General features: G+C 48.7%; 1 protein-coding gene and 1 long non-coding RNA gene across 3 annotated transcripts in view; one reads left to right on the top strand and one right to left on the bottom strand.

Moving 5' to 3' along the window:
* WNT7A (Wnt family member 7A) overlaps positions 1-16,137 on the top strand; it is a 94,367-nt gene that overhangs the window by 12,462 nt on the left and 65,768 nt on the right. The window contains exon 3 of the mRNA XM_008158573.3: positions 13,596-13,867. Coding sequence (XP_008156795.1) covers positions 13,596-13,867 — 272 coding nt within the window. The remainder of the gene's footprint in view (positions 1-13,595; positions 13,868-16,137) is intronic.
* Positions 10,626-13,437, bottom strand: LOC114228683 (uncharacterized). 2 transcript variants are annotated; one of them, XR_003614814.2, is made up of 4 exons: positions 13,114-13,437; positions 12,246-12,399; positions 11,970-12,052; positions 10,626-10,716 (listed from the first exon to the last, which is right to left on the bottom strand). It is a non-coding gene; the product is annotated as an uncharacterized LOC114228683 (long non-coding RNA). The 2 variants fall into 2 exon arrangements; XR_008556982.1 differs by having other exon boundaries at positions 12,246-12,376.

Raw genomic sequence — 16,137 nt, 5'->3', positions numbered from 1 at the left:
GAGGGCTGGGTCAGCAGCACCTTAGGGAGGCAGGGTCATAAGAGGCTTCACTCTCTTGTCTTTTATGTTTTCATGTAGGACTGGTAGATGCCAGGAGCAGAGACAGCCCTTCCTCACATATCAACTCATTTGGTCTCATCCATTCTGGAAAGGAGGCCTTCATCTCAGGCTTAGAGCAAGCTGGAGGCTAACCAAAGTCATGTGGCTGTTTTGTGGCAGGACTGAGATCGGTAGTAATTCCCTGTTGCTGAGAGATTCTTCTGTTTGTGTGAGCCTGCCAGCGTTGAGGGTCTCCATGCTGCTGTGAACTTGAGAACTTTGTTTTTTGTTGCTGGGCTGTGGGGCAGCCAAATAAGTACTGGCATCAAAGTCATGCAGCCAGGTGTCCATCCCAACCCCACTGCTACCTTGCTGGTGACTCTGAGCAGGTACCTCACCTTTCTGATCTCAGACTGGCCATCTGCAGAATGCAGTGTCACATGGCCCACCTTGCCAGGTGGCAGCAACATGACACAGGGTGTAAGACCCTGGCATCTGCTGGGTTAGGACCATTAGAGGATGTCCCTTTGTTCCTCCCAGGAGGCCCACATGCCTGTCTCAGATGACGAAGAGCTCAAAGAATTGGGTATCCTGCTCTAGATTTTATTCTTGTTGCAATAGAATGGGAAGATGTAGAGTGGAATGGGGAGAAGCTATTGGTTCAATTACTAAGCCAAGCTCACAATTTTGACTACCAGTCTGTCCACTTCTCACTAACTCCACTACCACTTCCTCATTTAAAACTATTTTTAAAGACTTGTTGTCCAAACAACTACATCAGCCTCCTAATATACCCTTGCCTCCCCATACACACAGCCATTCAGCATAGCATCTTCCCTGTGATCCTCTGATCATGGCACCTCCTGTGTAAAACCCATCCATGGTTTCATATTGCTCTGGGAATAAAATACTGACAGGCCCACTTACAGACCTCTGTGACCTATCTCCACCCCAGCCCTGCTGGCCTTCTTCTGACCCTTAAGCAAGCAAAAGTCCTTTCAACCTCAGGGCCTTTGCCCTGGCTATTCATTCTGCCTGGGCGCTCTTCTGTCCTTCCATTCTGGGCTCACATGTCACTCTACCCAAGAGAAGCCCTCATGAGTCTCCCGAGTAGCACAGACTCGTCCCTGGCCATCCCTTACTTTGCTGCACTTTTCTCATATCTCTTTGACTACGTCAGTGCATATTCCTGATTTATTTGCTCATTCTGCAGCACTTTGTAACGGTTCAGCCCCAAAGCCACCTGCTCAGTTATTTTTGCATCCAAGGACCTTGACCACACGGCAATGATAACAGTGCCTATCACATAGGTGTGGGAGGAGGAGATTAAGTATTCCCCGTGAGGCATTCAGAACCATGCCTGACATACTACACAGGCACCATACATCATAGTTGAGGTGTTATCATTTGTCTCTTGGGCTAGAAGACAGCTCATTGAGGGAGCAAAGTCCTCTGATGCAGAGCCTGTCACATGAGGGCATGGTCACCATGGCACAGTGGATGTGGGGACAGACACCTGCCCCAATTCCTTCTGGAGTAGGACGAGGAGCAGAAGAGTGACAGGGAGAAGCTGCTGAATGATGGCAGGTAACCTACCCAGCATTACGCAGGTCTCCATTCAAATGCCACCTCCTCCAGAAGGCCTTCTTGACCACCCGACCTGAGACAACCCCCTGAAGTTGAAAGGACTTTGGCTTGCTTAAGGGTTTAGAAGAAGGCCAGTGGGGCTGGGTTGGAGATGGAGTGGGGATGCAGGTCACAGAGGTCTGTAAGGGACCACAGGGCCTGTCAATATGTTACAGTACTCACTACTAAACTCATAGTACAGTAGTGAGTACTATAAAAATAGCAGCAACTCACCTGGTGCTGCTGATTTTACAGTACTCACTACTTTCAGAAGTGACTCTGCTTACTCTGTAATGGTGCGCCTAGCATCAATCTTCTTTCCAGCTATGGGGAATTCCATGGAGCCAAGACCTGTCAGTCATGTTCTCCTGGAACCCTCAGTGCCTGGCACACAGTAGGTGCTCAGGAAACACATGGAGAAATGCATGACTCCCAGGCAGTTCAGCTTCTCTGTGCCCAGTGAGCCAACGGTTTTTCTAAGCAGCTGAGGACAAGGGCCAGGTTTTGTTTATCTACTGACTCCCAGATCTGGGTGGCACCTCACACACAGGAAACTCTGTTCTCTCTGTTGTGTGAGTACTTTTCATTTCTGACCCAAAACACAAGATTGTACATTCATTCCTGCACATTTTCATTTTCATTCCATTTAGCCCAGCATTCTGTTTAGCTTTCCCTTCCACCTCTTCCTTGACTTCAAACAGGATAAAAATGTTGACTAAGTCAAGGACTCCGGAACCCCTCCCCCACAGGACTCAGAGGCCTTTTCCCAGCAGAAACCTTAGCCTCCACTCCATCCCCACCCCACCCCACCTCCACCAGCTTCTCAGGGTGAAAAGGGGAGCTCCTTCGATGATAAATTTGTGAACTCACAACACTGTATTCCCTACCCAAGAGATCCAAAGTTTCCACCACCATATTAAAGGTTCTGAAAAGTCCTGCAGACAAGTGAGCAGCTTGAGCAGGCTTCCCCTGGAGCATTGGTCGGCAAACTCATTAGTCAACAGAGCCAAATATCAACGATTGAAATTTCTTTTGAGAGCCAAATTTTTTAAACTTAAACTTCTTCTAACACCACTTCTTCAAAATAGACTTGCCCAGGCCATGGTATTTTGTGGAAGAGCCACACTCAAGGGGCCAAAGAGCCGCATGTGGCTCGCGAGCCGCAGTTTGCCTACCACGGCCCTGGACTCAGTGACACTCTGGTGGAGCTGCCCTTCAGAGGCATCTACATCAAGAAACACTACTCTGGAGATCCTCACAAGTTGACCATGATCACAATGTGGGGTTTGCACTAACCAGGAATCTACCAAAGTTTGTTCACTTACCCCCAAATCTGACATTTTCCTCCAAGGGCACAGCAGAGGCACATCCCAGATTGTGACATTGATGTGGATGGTGAGATGGAATTCTAGTCAACATTACCCTTGAAAGTCCCTTAAATCAGCCTCAAAATTCAGAATACCTGGTTTTCTATACAAGTACAGTAAAACATTCACATGGATGTATAATGCATATATAGTAGCACAGAATATAGAAGAGTACATATTCAAAATATACCTATAGTATATTTTGAATTCTGTTTAGATTCCACATATAAGTGAAATCATATGGTATTTGTCTTTCTCTGTCTGACTTACCTCATTTTAAATATTGTCAAGGCCCATCTATGTTGTCCTAGATAGCAAGATTTCTTTCTTTTTTATGGCTGAACAATATCCCTTTGCACATATGTACCACATCTGCTTTATCCATTAATTCAATAGACACTTGGGCTTTTCCATGTCCTGCTATTGGAAATGCTACTGCAGTGAACATCGGAGTACAGATATCTCTTCAAGGTAATGATCTTGTTTTCTTCAGATATATGCCCAAAGTGGAATTACTGGGACATAAAGTAGTTCTATTTTTAATTTTTTGAGAAACCTCTATACTCTTTTCCATAGTGTCCACACTAATTTACATTCCCACACATACAGTATTTTAATTTATTTTTTCCCTAAGTGCATTTTCCTGAATTCATATAAACTGAATATTCATGAGATCACACACCATGCCCCCAGCCCATGTGCCCCCCCCCACATTTATTTATTTATCTGCCCCACAGATATTAACTAGAATCTTCTGAGTGGTAAACAGCTGATGAATCAGCCACAGACTCAGAGTTTCAGGGCACTCACTGGCTGGCAGGGAGTCAGGGCTTCAATGCAGCAGAGGAGAGGGCACTGGGTGATGGAAGGCTCTGCAGGGTCACCTGAAATAGTCTGGCCCACAGCCCAGGGGAGGGAAGGTGTGGCAGCGGAGGGGCAGCCCAGAAAAGCTTTCAGTAGTGACACAGCCAGGAGCCAGGGGCCAGAGATGGGTGCCCTGGACTGTAGGAGGAGGGGTAGGGAAGGCAGGAAGAGGCAGAGGGAGAGGTGGGGAGGGTCAATCTGCAGGGTTTTGTGTTCAAGCCTCGGGTGTGCCTGGGAGAACTATCAGAAGAGTCTCCATCTCAGTGAGAGGCAGGATGTAGGAAGGTAATCAGATTCGTAGCACCAGCAGAAATCTGCTATCTCCAGCATTATGGTCAACAAAGGAATGGCGATTTCTGATGTGTGCTTCTGGGCATCTGCATTCTTTTCCAAATACTCCTGACCTCCGGTTTGGTGCTTCCCTGCCAGGATTTTTCCAGGGATGGGCACAGATGACCTGGGATTCAGGCCCAGGGACCCACCCTCCTCTACGGACGGTAACCTTGGTGCACTTCTGGGCTTCTGCTCTGGTTGCGCTGTCACCACTTCTCTTCAGTAGTCACTTCAGCAGCTCCCCTCTCTCCCTCAGGGACTGCTGGGCCTCTCGCCTGGGAATCTGCATGCCTTGCACAATTCATCTTTTTGCCCCCCTGGGGCTGTGAGAGTGGATGGGGTACATGTCCGCTGAGCTGTGCTGCTTGGAGGGAGGACCTTTCCAGGGAGAGATACAGAAGCGAGGGCTGGGGCCAGCTCCAATTGCTGCCTTTTCTTAACAATACCCCGTCTTGCCTGAGCAAAGACCTTTCTCTTCCTATTCTTGTCCAGAACACAGCTAACAAAGGGCACTTTCTCTCATTTGCATTTCTTTTGCAAGCCTCAGATCATTCTGTGTTTTAGTTCTCCTAACACTATTTTTGAGATAAGTTTTTGTTATAATGTTCTCTTTCCAATTTTCATATGGTGGACACACACACACACACACACACACACACACACACACACAACTTTTACACCCACAGTCATTCATTCATTCTCTGTTGAGGATTCACAGATGAATAATACAGGTTACCACAATCTAGTTGGAAGAAACCGGTAGATAATTCAGTTAAACACAAAGTAAGGATGGCTAATGTGCTGGACCACAAGCAGAGGGAGGACTATCAGGAAGGTCCCTCAGAGAAGGACACTGGAGCGATGTCTTGATGGGCATGCTTCACCAGCAATGCATCTATCTAGCAAGAGCTACTCTTATTAATCCTTTACCAGGTATTGTGCAGGCCTGTTATGTGCCTTGCTTTATTCACTTCTAACAACCTTAGAAAGCAGATATTTTATTATTCATTTTATAAACGAGGAAACAGGCCTTGAGAGGTCAGTTAATTCACTCAAGTTCCTGCCACTGGGAAGTGAAGCCAGAATGTGAACCCAGGGCCCTGCTTAGAAACCATTGGGATACATAGCCTATTACCTGGAAGATGGGAGAGGAAGGGCATTTCTAGACTGAAGGAACAAAATGTGCAAAGGCATGGAGGCAGGAAGGAATAGCTATTGGCCCTTGATAGGTACTCAGCAGTGCTCTCCTCCTTGCTTGGTGGAAAGAGACACTAAATAGAACCAAGGTAGGAGAGAAGGGTGGAGGCAGCAGGCCTAACCTGCCCCTTCCCCAGGTCCCATCTCTGCGGGTCCATTACCTTAATTGAACCCAGCCCAGGCCCTGCTCCCCAGTTTCTATGGTTGTTCATCAAGAGGCTTTCTAGTTCCTGTGGATGGAGACACCTGAATGTGGCATTCTGAGCCCAGTGGGTGTGAACTGCCATGCCACAGGGCTGGCAAAAGCAACCTTTTTCCATCTGTGTATTTTCCAAATCATGTATTTCAGCTCGTGTCACTGCAGATTGCTCTCTGACCCATTGGCTTTAAATAGAAAAAGAAAAAAATACAATGCACTTTGTGGTTTCCAGTAAGATACTGTAAATACACCCAGATAATATTCCGGGGCAAACCATTTGCAGTGGATGCTTAGGGCAGTGCCATGGAACCTTTCAGGCAGCCTGGACATGAGTGCATTTCCTAGGTAGCCGCCAGGATTGCTGTGGAGCTGGAATGCATGGAGGGCGTCAGTCAGGCTCCCCACTGACAACCTCAGTGACAACACCAGTCCTTTCACACAGGGGTTTCATTGAATCATGGCAACTTGGCCCCTTCCTGGTGGTTCCCATTTAACAGATGGGGAAGCCGAGACTCAGGAGGCAGAGTCCTTGCTCAGGGTCACCCAGCTAAATAGGAGCAGAGAGGAGAGACTGGCGAGCTCCATTTTATTTGAGATCTGAGCTGAAGCCACCTGGACTTCTGGAGGGACATTTTTTTTGGAGATATGGGTAGATTCAGAGTTCAGGAGGGTGTGGTGGAGGGGGAGAGTGGAGATTCCATACTGGAAGCCAGGAGACCCTGGTTCAAATTTCCCTGGTCTTGCTGAGTCACTGGAGACTTTGGGCAAGTCTCCTGACCTCCTTGAACCTGTCATTCAAGGAGGAACCATGGGCTTCATGTCTGGGGCTCTGGGAGTCTATTCCCTGATTCCACGGGCATCAGAACCCTTGCTGGGGCAGGATAGCAGGGGCCAGAGGACCTGCCACTGCCCTCTCTATAGCTTCAGTGACCCCTATACCCCCTCGCTCACCTGCTCCCACCACAGACTGTATCATGCCAGGGCCATCACAGAATCTTTCTCTGGCCTGGAGCCCTCTTTCCCCCCACAGACAGCCTCCTAGCTGCTTCTGCATGCTCAAAAGCTACCATGCCAGATGCCTCCTGCTCTGACACTGTCTTGTTCTACATTCTTCCAAGTCCTAAGCTGCTACTGAGTGTTTTGATCTCCCTATTTGTACCCCATAAAGTCAAGGCATCTCTAAATACCTCTTGTCAGTTTTCTCAGCCCCTAGTGCGGTATCTGGCACATAGGAAGTGTTTAAGAAATATCTGTTGAGTGAAAGAATAGGAAACATGGCTCACTCAGTCAAGGAGACCAAGGGGATGGCTGGCTTTGATGGAAGTTCTTCCTCTGCTTGTGGGCAGGAGGTAGAGGTGATGGTCAGGGGCAGGAGGTAGAGGTGATGGTCATGGGCAGGAGGTAGAGGTGATGGTCAGGGCAGCGAGGGTAGGACTGTCCCTGGAGGGTACATGGTCAGTGATGGTCAAGCCCAGTGTCTGCTGCTTACAGGCCCCATGTGGTAGATTCAGGAAAGAGGCTGGGCTGTGGTCAGTAGGACTAGACTAGAGCAGTGATCGGCAAACTGCGGCTCGCGAGCCACATGTTGTTCTTTGGTCCCTTGAGTTTTTAGCAAAGGCCAGCTTAGGAGTACCCTAATTAAGTTAATAACAATATACATACCTATATAGTTTAAGTTTAAAAAATTTGGCTCTCAAAAGAAATTTCAATCGTTGTACTGGTGACATTTGGCTCTGCTGACTAATGAGTTTGCCAACCACTGGACTAGAGTGAGTATCATGCCCTTACAGTAGAGAGTAACTCAGATGCTAGAGCTGAGCTAATTGGGTTGGAATCCTTGGCAAGTTACATTACTTCTCTGGGTCTCAATTTCTATGCCTGTAAAATGGAGATAATAACAGCCCACACCTCATAGGATTGTTGTAGGATTAAGTGAGTTGATCTATATTGAGTGCTTAGAACAGAGCCTGGCAAATAGTAAGCAATTTTATGACTTTGCTATGTTTATTATGAATATTGGGTACATTGTATCACTCCACTTCTGCAGCAATCAAGCAGCCATCTCTGAACTGTCTTCCAGATCTTATAAGGGACACAGGAGATGGCATTCAGGAAATTACCTAGCGGGAGGGGCACTCTCAGGCCAATGGGGTGGTCCTTCTCAGAGTACTGCCATGGTCAGGGTCTGGGCATGCTCTGGAGTTGTTGAGATAACATGTGACCTCTGGGCTTGCACCTGGACTCTGCTAGAGCAAGTCTCTCTGAGCCTCAGTTTCTCCACTGATAAAATAAGGAGCTGTTATTCACCTGGGTTGGGTGAAGAAAGAACAGAAGGCTGGAGCTCACAGTGGCCTTTCATGCTCAAAGTCTGAGATTTTGAGATTCTGGGATCCTTCTCTATCTTTTTACTGTCATCAAAACCAGTTCTTTGCTCAGCAAGCTTATCTCATTTGAGTTGATGGGTCTTACAAATCATTTATTGAGAAGTCTTAACTAAGTGACATCTCTTGACAGCAATAAAGGCATTTTGATAAGAGTTGATTCCGTAAGCTTTCGGACACAGCAAAGAGCCAGGAAGGGAGGGAGGCTGGGACTGAGGAAGGACTCTGCCAACCTGAGCCCACAATCCAAGTCTGGCCAGTGTCCAGGTGGGCGGCCTCAGTGAATGGCATTACTTCTCAGAGCCTCAGCTTCCTCGCCTGTCAAATTGTGAGAAATGGTGGCTATCCAACGGGACTATTGTGAAATATCACACAGATAGCCAAGGGTGGGTCTGGCACATAATAGATGATCAACAAATGTTACTTTCTTCCCACCCTTCTCCCCCATCCCAAGCCAAAACCCAACCCAAGCCTCTGGCTACCTCTGTGCAGACACCCTTGGGGAAGCCATGCTGGCTGGGCTGGGGGTCATCCCCACCCTACTGTGCAGAGCCTCTTGGGACCTTGGTTGGGTCGTTCTCCTTTAGAGCAGGTGAGAACTGCATGGAAGCATTAAATAAAGGTCACGTGGTTGTTGGCCACTGTTTGGAGCTTCTTTCATTCAATCATTTATTCATTTGACAAATATTTGCTGAGTGACTACCTACTACTTGTCAGGGAATATAACAAAGTACTTGCCTTCAAGGAAATTACATTCCAGAGGGGCAATGGAGGTGGTAGGTGAGGTAGAAGAACAGACAATAAACAAGTAAGTCTAAAATATAAGGAAGGCTATGGAAAAAACTAAAGCAGGGGAAGTTTCTCTCTGCACCTCCCAACAGTGACTGTAATTTCATCCATTATAATAATTACAATAGTCACTGTTGTTTATTTAAGCATTGGGTACATGACAGGTGATTCCTACTTCTCTCTACAGGGTGGCTGATATTAACAGATATGGAAATAGAGGCTCAGAGAGGTTCAGTGACTTGCTCTGTCTGGCAGGGTTCAAATTAGAATTTAGGTCTGCTATTCACTTATCCCTCACACATTATGGTGGGAGTTGTAAACAGTGGAGCAAGACAGACATGGTTCTTGTCCCCTTGTAAATCCATTTGGATGGGCAGACAGGCCTTGGACCAGCCCCATGCACCATGAGGCTATCTTGTTCTTGAAGGTATCATGGAGCATGATGTGGCGAAATGGGACACAGTGGTAATAATAACAATGGCTGGTGTTTACTGAACACTTACTACATGTTCAGTGCTGTGCTTAGCACCTTTTCCTCATTCTGTTTAGATGCTGTTATTCCCATTTTACAGAGAAAACAGGGGCTTAAAGAGGTTAACAGGCCTAACATTAGTTGCATAGTAAGCCTGATGCCCAGGGCAGTTTCCTCAGTGGTCAGTGTTGGAGGAGAAGGGAGATGGGACTGGGTGGTGTCAGCCTAATGTTGGTGGGCAAGGCCAATGTCAAGATATCAAGGGGTCAACAGTACCCTTTAGCATCCCGAAGCATTAGACTTTACCAGCCGGTCCCTGGGTCCCTGAGGACTTCTGAAGCCAAGAATGACTGCACCTCAACATTTCTCAGACTCTAGGCCACTGCCTCCATTCCTTAGCAGGTGTTGAGGTGAGGGAGCTAGGTGGCCCCTGATGACTTCACTCTGGTCTGGAGGTCCACCTTAAACTCAGGGGAGTAAAATGTGTGTGGTGCTGTGGCCCTTCACCCATTTGGAATCTGATGAAGATCTTGCATGGGCAGAGAGCCATTATTATTATGTTTAGTGTCTGCCCCTCATCATTTGCGAAGTCATGGGGCTCAGAGAAACCCCAGGGACTGGTAATCACTTGGTGGTAGAACTCCAGCAAACAAAATCACCAGGAAGGGGGTTGGACCTGCAGCCCTTATGCTGCCCTGGCCCCGCCTCCCAGAAGGAGCTTGGGAGAAAGGCCAGTTTCAGATGACAGGCCAGGCCCCACCCCTCCCAATTTACATACTCCACTCAAGGTCTGATTAAGGGGACCCAGCTGCCTTTCTTAGAGTCGTTTAATCTTTGGGGACAGTTCTTGGTCTGTGTGGAGTGTTCAGAGGCAGACTCTGCAGCTCAGCTCTGCAGCCCACCAGGCGGGCGGCCTGAGCAAACCAGACCTTTCTCTTGGCCTCAGTTTCTCCAATTGTAAAGGAAGGTAAGTGAAGGCTTCTACTGCTTACCGCACAGCTCTTTCATAAAGAACTGTTACTCCTGCCATAGATGGAAATTGCAATAAATCTAGTAGTTGGGGCCATTTTCTCATGCCAGCTCTGTGCTAAATGCTTTACCTTTGTTAATTTTTTTCTAGCCCTAAGTGAGTGGGGAGTTAGCATCCCTATGTTATAGTAGAGAAACTGGAGCACAGAGATGTTGGTGATCCAGCTAAGGTCACACAGCTAGGAGGTAATAGAACAGGGAGTCCCCAGCACCCATCCTGCTCTCTCTATACTATTCATCTGATATTCTTTTTCTTGATGTCGGCGAGGGTCTAAACTGACTGTAGGCTGTCCCCTTCAGTGTATTCTTACCTGTCCATTGACATCCAGAGCAGTTAGTGCTGCTGCTCAGGGCTTTATCTTTGTTCCCCTTCAAGTAATCACTGGCCTTGGACCAGTCTTCCCCCTTGGCTTGGATGCCCTAGGAACATGCAGGGGAATAAATTTAAACATGCAGAGGTAGGAATGAGGTTGCAAATCCCAGAAGTTTCTGGTTGCCCACCCCTCACTCTCCCACCTCCTGCTCTGGCCAAGTCAGACCTACCTGCTTGCTGCCCAGCTTTGGGAGAAGATTTATCCAATCTGCCCTCTCCCTGGGAGTCTGTCCATTAAGTGCTCTTGTCCAGTGTCCTGCCTGAGTGGAACTTGAGGCCTGATCTCCTGCCCTTGTGACCTTAAATTTCAAAGCTCCCTCTTTCCCAAAGCCCAGCAGCAGGAGACGGTCACTCCGTTGCTACATGCCCTTCTGGTGGTCAGTTCTGTCTTCAACATATGGCCCCAACAGACTCCCTTGCCTTCCAGTGAGCCCAGCGGAGCATTGCTAGTTCTTATGCACCATTTATTTTTATTTTATTTTATTTTTTTAAATATATTTTATTGAATTTTTACAGAGAGGAAGGGAGAGGGATAGAGAGTTAGAAACATCAATGAGAGAGACACATCGATCAGCTGCCTCTTGCACACCCCCTACTGGGAATGTGCCCGCAACCAAGGTACATGCCCTTGACCGGAATCGAACCAGGTACCCTTCAGTCCCCAGGCCAATGCTCTATTCACTGAGCCAAACCGGTTAGGGCTATGCACCAAAAGCATTGGCAGGTATCCAGCCTGACAAATTGTCAGACCTGTGTGCATGTCCACCCCATCGATGTAGCTCTGTCCCAGGCCCCCTGTCAGGAATTTATTATACACACGTGGTGTGTAATACCAATGTGAGAATATGTGCAGAGTCAGGGACCCAGTAGGTGTGCGATGGAAGTGGAATTTGAGCCCCTGTTTTAACAGGGTGCTGTGGATGGGCTGGCCTGGAATGTCAGAGCAAAGTGGCTTGGGCTACAGGAAGCCACCCAGTGGTGATTGGGTGGGGGCAGGGGAGTACAGGTTGTCTATGTCTTAGCAGCCCGGGTTAGGGTGATCATGAGTGGGTGGGAAAAGGATGTGTCTGAGTGTGGGTCCCAGTGACCTGGGATTTAAAGCAACTTGGAGGTTGCCTTATCCACCTCCCCCACTGCTTAAGCCATTTCATCCCAACATCCTGAAGCACTTCTCTCCACTCCATCATGCCTGCTCAGCACTATTTCATCTCCTGCTCTGGCTTGGGGGCCTTTCCCAATAGCTGCTGTCCCTGAAACCCACACCACCCTGGCTCAGAGTATGAACTTGCTGAATGCTCACTCAGGGTTGATGCTGCACACAGGCTTCCCACAGAGTGCCTTGGTCCATCTTCATTCTGTGCAGTAGACACTGCTTGCACGAACCTATTTGAGGCCCCGAGAGGCAAAGAGTGTGGGTGGCAGCATTCTTGCACCCTGGCTACTTAGGACCCTTCCGCCCCCACTAAAAGCCCAGCACCACTGGGCAGGGCCATCTTCAAATAGCTGGGAAGACTTGTGGGAAAGTGACTTCTCAGCAGCTCCCCACACCCCCTACTGAACCTTCCTGTTGCCATACCTGCTCTTTTCCACCCTGACTGTGGGCAGTCCTCGCTCCTCTTCCCCAGCCCCTGCCTTCTGGGAGACCAAGGCCTGAAGGTGAAGATGTCCAGGGTCCAGGTCCCAGCCTTCCCTGGAGATGCTCACGGTCTGGAGAAGAGGAGTGGGTGAGCCTGCGACGGGCAAGTGACACACAGCAGTAGTAACAGGGGCTCACACAGAACAAGGGCTGTGTGTCAGGCACCTGCCAGGAGCCAGACGCAGAGCTGAGAGTGCTAAGAATTTTTTTAACTTCTAGTTCTTATTTTTGACATCTGGAGCAGTTAGCGCTGCTGCTCAGGGGCTTTGTCTTTGTTAGCCTTCAAGTAATCACAGGCCTCGGACCAGTCTTCCCCCCTTGGCTTGGATGCCCTTGGAACATGCAGGGGAATAAATTTAAAACATGCAGAGGTAGGAATGAGGTTGCAAATCCCAGGAGACAACATTAACAAGAAAATATTCAATCAAATTTTAAAAGTTAGGGTGGATTAATTTAAAATAAAATAATCAACTTAAAATATCAGCCCTTTCATTTAGGGCCAAGGAGGCCAATAGTTCCCATTTAAACAGATTTACAAAATTTATATTTTAACATATATTTGATGGCACAGAAATATAAAAAGCACACAACTTCCATTGAGACCTTCCCTTCCCTTCAGAGTATAATTTCATACAATTGCTCTTTTGTTCAGTTCTCAAACTTTAAAAAAAACACCAGTTCTATTTTGAAATATATCTACAACTCCACTGATAACAAGAACACTCTTAAAACAATTCTTATAGGACAAACTCTTATTGTTCTCTGTCATTGCCATGAGAAAAGTATTGTTGTAGAGTTTTCGTTTTACCTCTGAACACACGGGACTCAGGGAGGGCTCAGTACTGGTTGAAAGTCACAGGACCAGAAATGGATGCTCCTGAGATGTGAGCCCAGCCTCCCGCTCCGAGTCTGTGAGCAATGCAGGTGTTGAAGAAATGCTGCTTTGAGGGTTGTTGCCAGGTGCTGTGAGCGCTGTTCACGTGCACAGTTTACACCCTAATTTGAGTGTTGTGGGGAGTGGGTGGTCATCCACAGAGGGGTCCCACATGTCTCTCTCCTTCACTGCCCAGTCAGCTACCCAAGGGCAGGCTGCGATGGGGCTTGAGTGGGCATGTGCATGACTGGTGCTCAGGCTTGGTCATCCCAGGATGGACCTCTCGGAGGTAAGGAATGGGTGCTTAGTGGATCTTTGTGGAGCCTTACAGTGAGCTCAGTCCCCCTTATATCCAGGCCAGTCTCCTCCCTGGATATTCTGCACCTGACCCCAGGCTTTCCACCCTCTCCTCACAGGGAGCCGGGAGGCCGCCTTCACCTACGCCATCATCGCCGCTGGCGTGGCCCATGCCATCACAGCCGCCTGCACCCAGGGCAACCTAAGTGACTGTGGCTGCGACAAGGAGAAGCAAGGCCAGTACCACCGGGATGAGGGCTGGAAATGGGGCGGCTGCTCGGCCGACATCCGCTATGGCATCGGCTTCGCCAAGGTCTTCGTGGATGCCCGGGAGATCAAGCAGAATGCCAGGACGCTCATGAACCTGCACAACAACGAGGCGGGCCGGAAGGTAGGGCGGGCCCAGCCCCGGGGACCCGGAACGGAACTCGACAGGGCTCCACCCCTAGCCGGCTCTGCGGCCCTGCTCTCCCCTCCTTCTGGCTCAGGGTGTGGCATGAAGCTTGTCAGTTACTGGAGAGGGTGAATAACTGAATCTCGTGAAAGTTTGATGTAACAGCGAGATGGAAAGAGGGAGGCTTGTGAACTCTTATCCGTGGGTCCACAAAATCAGCTGTGCAAACTCTGATTGGGGGAGAGGTTGAGATGGGTCGAGCAGGAGTCATCCCTAAACAGCAGGGCCGCTAGCATGTCATTGATCACTGCAGCTGGAATCTGGCTCTCAGAATAAAGGCACCATTTTGAGCGCCTCCTCAGATGCTCCTGGATTCTGAGCTCAACTTGGAAGGGAGCTGGGAATGTTCCAGGATATTTCTAGTGGAGGTGGCTGGGCAGAAAGAGACTGGACACCCATCCCATGAAAAGCTGACTGTCCTAAGGCGAGGCAGCAGAGCAGCCCAGAGTGCAGAGTGAGGGCCCAGGGGGCGAAGAGATCATGGAGAAGTAGGAGTGAGCTACCAAGAAAGGAGTGAGCTCTTTATTCCAGGAAGTATTGGGCAGAGGCCGTTCAAGGTACCCAACTCAGTGCTGCAGCCTAAGGTTGGGATTGTGTTCTTAAGTGCCTTCAAAGGCTGAGGTGCTCAGAACCCTACCTGGAACCCCCAGGCCCAGGAGATGCTGGGAGAGGAAAAGCTCAGATGTTGGGTGGAGCTCTGTGGTGAAGTGTCTGTGAGCCAGGGTAGATGGAGAGTGGGGCTTAGGGCTACCTGGGTGGGGACAGACCACTGCAGTGACTGGACTTGTGTTGTCACGACCTGGGACCATGAATGCTGGTGCCCAGGGTGGCTGGGCAGGAGCAAGAGTGACAAGGACCTAGCAAACCATACACAAGGCTATATTGGACCCAGGAATGCAGACCCCATCCACAGGCCAACACCGTGGCTGTGCAGGAAGATCAGCACACTGTGGCCAGACCCGGAGTTTAGACTCAGATTTTTATTTACCATCACTTAATTTTTAAGTGTTGGCATTTCAAACTGATTGTCAGCAGTAGAAAAGGTAAAGAAGAAAGAGGATTACCAGATGCTCAAGTATATAAATCTACTGGCTAAGTGTGGGCTATGAACGCCCCATTTGGGTGACAGATGTATTAAGTGGTACATATCTTGCTCTGCTGGAGCACGTCTGTGGGCCAGGCAGTCTTCTAGCTCTGGATGTATCAGCTCACCTAATTCTCAAGGCATCTCTAAGAACAGTAGCATCATTATCCCAATTTTACAGGTAAAGAAATTGAGGCTCAGAGTGGGTAAGTAATGGGCTGAGGGTCCCATAGTTAATAAGTAGTGCCAGAATTCTGTCTCTTAAGCTGGAATTCTTTTTTTTTAAATTTCTTTATTGATTAAGGTGTCACATATTTGTCCTCATCCCCCCATTCCCATCCCCCACCCCACCCCCCTGTTGTCCTTAACCATTGGTTAGGCTTGTATGCATGCACACAAGTCCTTTGGTTGATCTCTCCCCCCTACCCCCACCCTCCCCTACCCTCCCTCTGAGGCCCGACAGTCCGATCGATGCCTCCTTGTTTCTGGGTCTGTTCTTGTTCATCAGTCTATGTTGTTCATCATTTCCCCTAGATGAGTGAGATCATGTGTTACTAGAAATATACTTATAAGAACCGAATGTGAGACGAGCAATAATAGTTATGCTGACAGGCAAATGAATCAGTCTGTAGTAAGTTTCTTTCTGGGCCAACAGTTCTTTTGAGACCCAATTTCAATGTCCACCAGTTCCTTATGTGTACATGTCGGCACTGACTTTTCAGTTCTGGATGGTGGACAAATGGTGGTAATGCAGGTCCGACTCCCTCTGGTTTGGTCTCGCCCAGATCCAGGGGCGTGGCTTCACCCGGACTCAGGGGTGCACGGCCTCACCCGGACCTGGGACCCAGCATCACCTGGGCCCCGGGGCGCGCGGCCTTGCCTGGACCCGGGACCCAGCCTCACCTGGATCCAGGGGCGCACGGCCTCACCCGGACCTGGGATTCTTAAGCTGGAATTCTTTTTAAAAATATATATATTTTTATTGATTCCACAGAGGAAGGGAGAGGGAGAGAGAGATAGAAACATCAATAATAAGAGAGAATCACTGATCGGCTGCCTCTTGCACACCCCACACAGGGGATTGAGCCTGCAACACAGGCTTGTGCCCTTGACCGGACTCAAA

Source organism: Eptesicus fuscus, chromosome 9 (assembly GCF_027574615.1).
Source record: "Eptesicus fuscus isolate TK198812 chromosome 9, DD_ASM_mEF_20220401, whole genome shotgun sequence".
Classification (NCBI taxonomy): domain Eukaryota; kingdom Metazoa; phylum Chordata; class Mammalia; order Chiroptera; family Vespertilionidae; genus Eptesicus; species Eptesicus fuscus.
The sequence above is the reverse complement of the archived record's forward strand: the minus strand, read 5'-3'. Positions and strand labels throughout refer to the sequence as shown.